Raw genomic sequence first — 6,366 nt, forward strand, 5'->3', positions numbered from 1 at the left:
AAACTTGAATAAAATTAAGCCTGGCTGCAGACTGCCAATATATATATATATATATATATGTTCCCATTCCCACCATTCTTGAAATAAAATGGATAGGCTAATAGGCCTACGTTTTATTCATAAATAATAATAATAATAATAATAATAATAATGATGATGATGATGAAATCCATGTAGAAGTAAAATAGGCTGAGGATACTCTTGGTTTTCTCTATAATTTCATTTTGTTTATTAGGCAAAATATACGATCTGGACAAATTCCTTCAACGCTTCCTATTTACAAATTTAAATCACTTGGTATTTACATTAAAGAAAGGACACCAAAAACACAAGATAGAGACAAAAATAATAATAATTATAATAATAATAATAAAGTAAAAAGCCTACCAAAGTGTCCCAGCCTGCCTGGGCAAAGTGGAGAGAGAGAGAGTAACATTATAGGCGCGATTATATGCTACACAACAATAGAGGAAGTAATCCATCCATCCACAGGATATTACCAAATTACGCCATTTGTTCTGTACCGACTGAATGCTACGCTGCATTATTATTTCTCATTGTCCTTTTTAGGGAGTGTAAAGTCTTTTTTCTATTTGTCTTTTCTTTTCTTTTTTTTTTTCAAGCAAGAAAAAAAAGTCTTGATCAAGCCGAGGAGAGAGCAGTGAGGACCCGTTGCGTGGCGTCTTGTGGACTCCTGGCGCTGGAAGGCAGAGAGGATCTGGATAAAGAATAATACAGAAAGGTAGATAAATACCCCCGCCGTGTTTGGACAACGGGTTTCAATATGCATCTCAAGTGGTCTGGCTGAATGGCTGAACAGTTTTGATTTGAAACAGACTGCAGTCCCTCTCTCCAATTCTTCACTCTCCATTCCATTAATAATAATAATAATAATAATAATAATAATAATAATAATAATAATAATAATAATAATAATAATAATAATAGTAATAATAATAGTAATAATAATAGTAATAATAATTATAATAAATGTATATCATAATAATTATGTTACAACTACAGAATATTTTAGTATGTCAAAAAAGAAAATCTTTTGTACAATCATTATCAACAATTCTAATTCACTTCAACGCCTGTTTTTTGGGGGGGGGGTTTTTGTTTTTTTTTCTGTAGGACTGTTGCATTAGGAGAGGGGCTGTTTTGTAGTACTTGAAACGGAGGTAAACTTTTTTTTCCCCTCTTTCGGTAAGAGCGCTCCCCAGAGCTCCGGGGTCTCCCATGGGTCTTTAGGGAAAGCACACAGCCCAGACAGAGCCCGTTTTACTCGGTGACTTGATAAGTAGCCACACTCTCCCCAGAGGGGAGGAATTAAAGGGGGTGTGGGATGGGAGTCAAGACCCCTGTCACCCGCAAAGCAAACTGTGTTTTATTTATCTTTGTTTATTTTATTTTGCAGTGTTATGATTGTTGTAAAAAAATAAAATAAAATTAAATACAAAATAAATAAATAAATAAAAAACTGCAAAACATAAACTTTAGGCGTATACACTGGAATTCGTTAAACAATTATCTTAGATTTTCCCTTCCATATAATTATATTTATTTTTCTGATAATTAGGTTAATGGAGTTATAATTTCATCACGATCCTGGGCATTTCCTAATGTACATATTCACACTTCATTCTAGTTATTTTAATCCCTGCTGTTAAAAATATTGCTGGGAAAAAAACATGTATCTAAATCACTTTCTATTTTGAATAATTCAATAATTTGAATTTAATAATTTAAAAATAAACCTGGTAAATTTTCTTATAGCAACGTGTCTCCAAAATCAACAAAAACAAACTTGCAACTTGTAAAAACGTTGTCTCACCTGTCATGGATGGGTCGAAAGGAAGACTTCAGGGTCTGTGTTGGAGGTGAATCAGACCTTACACCGTTTTCATGGTCTGTAAAAGAAATTAGCAAAAACACTTATCAGCATTGGCATGTTCGATAAATTATATAGGACTTTATTTTTTTGCTCACATATATGGACATGTCTAACTAAAAAAAAAAAACAGTGTTGTTGTGTATCTCGTCTGTGAAGATTGTGGATTTAAGTGTCTATATGTACAATGCTTTGTTATAATAATTGTATATATATATATATATATATATGTATAAAAGAAACAGACATTAAAACAATACACATATGTTCTATTCAAAATAACATGCTTATCGGTGCCATGTGATATCTGTGCGCGCGCACGCCTACAGACTGTAATCCTACCTATGTGCTTGGGACTGTGGGTCTCTGGTGGGGCCTTGCTGTCATTGCTGAGCGCTGCTGCAGCTGCTACCGGAGACACCACCACTGATGTCGGCTGCTGCTGCTGCTGCTGCTGCTGCTGCTGCTGGGCCGGCAAGTGGTGGCTGTGGTGGTGGTGATGGTGCTGGTTTACTCCCAGAAACGACCTCACATTCAGCAGGGAGTTCTGGCCCAGGAAAGCCCCATTTGTCCAGTTGTGGAACTTTCCAATCTGGCAAGTGTACAGTCCGTGACTGGGCAGGAAGGCCGGGTGCGTTTGGATCTGGTGGTGGGGGGCTGATGGGTGAGTGGTGGCCGCTGGGCCACAAGGGGAAGTGGGTTTCTGAGATGAACTATCGGGACTAGTGGCGGTCTCTGCTAAAGACCAGATTTTAGGCTTATTGTTTGACGGGAGAGGAAAGCTCCCGGATCTGTCCGGAGACAAAACTCTTGTGGTGTTGTTGTTGTTGCCGTCCGAGTTCTCCTTACTCCCTGGGTGAACTGAAATTGTGCTCTTAGATTTGTCAAAGGCCTCGTGGGCCTGCAGGGCGAAGGCCCGTCTTTTCTCCAAGCTGTCCAACTCTCCACCCGCACCGACACCGCCCCTGTGGTCCCTGCTCCCTTCCGTTGATTTATCGTCATCATCCTCGTTGCTTTGATCCCCGTCGTTGTCGTCGATTTTGTCTATGTCTATGCTCTCCAAATCAATCTCCTCCTCGTCTTCGTTTTTCTCCGCTTCATCTCCACTGCCGAACAAGTTACCGTCCTCCCCGTCCTCTTTGCTCCTGCTCCCCCAGGTCACCTTGTTCTCCTTCTTGAGCCTCCTCCTGGCGTTGGCGAACCAGGTGGAGACCTGCGTCAGCGTCATTTTGGTGATGATGGCCAGCATGATCTTCTCTCCCTTGGTCGGGTACGGGTTCTTCCTGTGCTCATTGAGCCAGGCTTTCAGGGTGCTGGTGCTCTCCCGGGTGGCGTTCTTGGGCCTGGCCGGGTCCCCGTACTGAAACTGGCCGTATGGATAGAAGGCCGGAGAGGTGTGGGCTGCGAAGCTGGCAGGATGGACGCCAGGGCTGTCCTTCAGCTCATACTGGGATCCCTTGAAAATGAAGGATAATGTGTTATTACACTGGGACCATTGTTAGTTTTATCCATTGAATTACAAAATATGCTTTAAATATTTTTTGAGTGTAGCTCAAATGCATTACAGCCATTATATCTACAATCCTAACAAGTCAAATGTCTTCCATTAAAAAAAAAAAAAAAAAATCCTAGAGTTACAGCTGCACCTGACTCTGAGCTTTCCACAAATAAGCTTCTCAACTTGCAACCACATGCTAGGCCCGCGACACCTGCGCCTGCACAAGCACTCATTGAAAGACACAGACCTTTTCTTAGCAAACATTTTTCATACATGTCAGCCTGTTAACAGTGAACAGCACGAGAGAAAGTCCCTTGCATTATTGCGAACACACTGATCGCAAGCAAATGGCCAACTTTCATATAACTCCTCTCCACCCTCTTCAACTCTGTCAGAGCAGTGTGAAGGCCTAAGTGAAGTTTTCCCAGCTCGTCACGTTTATATACTTCAGTGCTGAACTTAATCCCCTTCACTTGTTTTTTTTTTTTTTTTTTCAACACAACACTCAAACGTATCGATCAATTCCAGCAGCGCACGCGCTTGGATTTTGGATAATAGCTCTTGTTTTGAAGTTTTAGCGCAGGAGTCAACTGCCTATGGGGCCTGATGCACACATTAGCCAACACATTAACACGCTGCAAGTTAATTATTATCACCAGGTCTATTTTAGCTCAAGAAATGTGGACAATTCCTCATCTAGCAGAGTAAGAAAAAAAAAAATCCACGTGGAATTCAGTGACACACGGTCAAAACAAAGCCTACACCAGGAAAATTGAAGGCATGTTTACAGCAGAAGCTTTTGTTCTGCGGGAGAGATTATTTCTAAGGATCTGATTAAAAAAAAAAAAAAATCTGGCAGGGCACCAGACTGAGAAGAAAACTTTCTCTTTTCGTGGTGCATGTTAAAACGCAGATCTGTGGCACAGTTTGTTTTTTCCTTCAGTGAAATGTATTTCAACTTTGTAATCGATCATTTTAGCAATGTGAGATAATAACTCTATGGCTGGTGTGAATTCCACCTTTTGTTTACATGTTTTTTTTTCTTCTCCTTTATAGGCTACAATATTATTCCAAGCCTCATTTTTCTTTTTCTTTTGTTTTTGTCCTCTCAGGTCAAACTTTTCACATCACTAACTCAGACAAACAAGCCGCTGAACTGTCAGAAATCCAACAAATATATGATCTAAAATTTAACGATCGACGACAAAAATCTGTCGGATCCAAATGCATTTCAAAGTGTTCATTCTTTTTGTTTGAGATTGCCTAACGCAGCCTGAAGCATTAACAATCGTCTGTGCAACGCCGAGTCCTTAAACAGGGGGAAAAAAAATTAAAAAATATCCTTACCATTTGTGAGAAAAGAGCCAAGTCCGCGCTGGTGTAAGGTAAGAAGGCGCTGTAGTTGTGTGCGTATGGGTTGGCGTACATGCCCAACACCGACGTGACCGCCGCTGCGGTGGCGGACGGACTTCCCCCGATTTCAGAGCTCCCTCCCCGGGACGAAGGCGTAAGCACTCCCGGTCTCTCGCTCCCGTACACCGCCTGGGAGGCACTTAAGTACTGCGGGTAGCCAAGCTGCGGGAAAGACATCTCCACCGCCGAATTGTCGCACAGCTGTATCGTCCGACAAAACTGTGCGTTAAAAAAAAGTGTGCGAGAGGGGGAAAAAAAAGAAAAAAAGGAACCCGGAGGAGTGAAAGTGTTTAAGCCAAAGTCACAGCTACTACAGACATACAGTGGTATGCAGTCAAAACAAGCCTCTCTTAAATCTCGGCTTCCTCTCTTTTTCTCGCGCAAAGTCCGCTGGATGTGATCTGATCAACAATTGCGCTCCGACTGACGCGCCTGGCCCTGAGGTCTCCAGGCTGATCTCTCAGATACAATTTGAAGTTGATGCTTTGATTGGCATCCCCTACTTGAGCCTGCAAGCTCCTCCTCGTTTGGAGCAATGTGGATAATGTGAATATAGAGTGAGCACATTGGCTGGGGCCTCGCTCTCTCTCGCTCTCTCTCTCCCTGTCCCTCTCTCACCGACTCCCTCTCTCACCGACTCCCTCTCTCTCTCTCTCTCTCTCCCTCTCTCTCTCTCCCTCTCTCTCCCTCCGTGTTTGGACTTATTGTATGTTAAATGTTCAAGCATTAGAGTCCATTCACCGAAGGCTTTGATTGTTGTATGACAACCTGTCTACACGATTTTACAGCTGTCCGACACAGGGGGAAGTAAACCCGTAAGAAGAAGGAACTTACTTTGAATAGATTTAAATTGTAATTAAAGGGGAAAATGCTTCTCCGCAGAGGAATCAGTATTTGGTATCACGGGCTGATGGTGCGTTTATTTAATTCATTCTGACTAATTTACTATAAATCTCTCTTTCTCAAAGTTGGATTTATTCTTTATACTTCTTCATTTAATGTTTTCAAAACTTCTGTACTTCTTAAAGCGACATCGTTGTTTAATTGCGTTTATCAGGATGATGTATTCCAAAATAAATGTTTTAATCAAATTATCAAATAAACAAAATCAATAAGTTAACTCTCATATTTCAACCATTGTGGAATATAAGTTTTAAAATTAAATAGTTAATTTCATGACGTTTTTCTTCCAAAAATCAAAACAGTTAAGGAAAACCATGCAAATTTCCCCACATCATTTATTAATTATGTAGGTTTTTTTTTATTGACTTCTGTTTTGCTTTCCTTTGATTTCTTCATAAAGGTTTAATCAGCCAAATTCTCCCTCTCCCTCCCTTTTTTCTCACCCTCTCTCCATCTGCATGGACGCGCGCGTGTGAGTGTGTGTGTGCGTCTGTGCGTGTGTGTGTGTGTATGTGTGTGTGAGTGTGGATTTAAACCAGATTGTTGTTGTCCTTTTGTAACAACAGAGCCACTTCACGTTTCCTTGTTTTGAGAGGAAAGGAATGAGGAAAAAGCCAGAGACAACTCAAACAGCGAGTCTTCAGGTCCCTGTACGCGCCAC

The 6,366-nt window shown here is 41.1% G+C and overlaps 1 protein-coding gene across 1 annotated transcript; it reads right to left on the reverse strand.

Annotated features, from left to right (window-relative positions):
* Nucleotides 1-201: 201 nt before the first annotated feature.
* Nucleotides 202-5,270, reverse strand: irx1a (iroquois homeobox 1a). The gene is made up of 4 exons (XM_023430719.2): nucleotides 4,737-5,270; nucleotides 2,234-3,347; nucleotides 1,835-1,910; nucleotides 202-718 (listed from the first exon to the last, which is right to left on the reverse strand). Exons 1-4 carry the CDS (start codon nucleotides 4,977-4,979, stop codon nucleotides 643-645), a joined length of 1,509 nt encoding a protein of 502 aa, XP_023286487.1. The 5' UTR covers nucleotides 4,980-5,270; the 3' UTR covers nucleotides 202-642.
* Nucleotides 5,271-6,366: the final 1,096 nt, after the last annotated feature.

This window comes from Seriola lalandi, unplaced genomic scaffold (assembly GCF_002814215.2).
Source record: "Seriola lalandi dorsalis isolate HSWRI2012SDOR001 ecotype SW California unplaced genomic scaffold, Sedor1 jcf7180002054910, whole genome shotgun sequence".
In the NCBI taxonomy this organism is placed as follows: Eukaryota; Metazoa; Chordata; class Actinopteri; order Carangiformes; family Carangidae; genus Seriola; species Seriola lalandi.

What these genes read in the sequence shown, in the direction of transcription:
- irx1a (XM_023430719.2), bottom strand. Translation starts at nt 4,979, where the DNA reads ATGTCTTTCCCGCAGCTTGGCTACCCGCAGTACTTAAGTGCCTCCCAG. An exon ending in TGGCTCTTTTCTCACAAATG is followed by an intron (nt 3,348 to 4,736) that starts GTAAGGATATTT and finishes TTCATTTTCAAG; the next exon opens with GGATCCCAGTATGAGCTGAA. An exon ending in CCACAGTCCCAAGCACATAG is followed by an intron (nt 1,911 to 2,233) that starts GTAGGATTACAG and finishes TTTCTTTTACAG; the next exon opens with ACCATGAAAACGGTGTAAGG.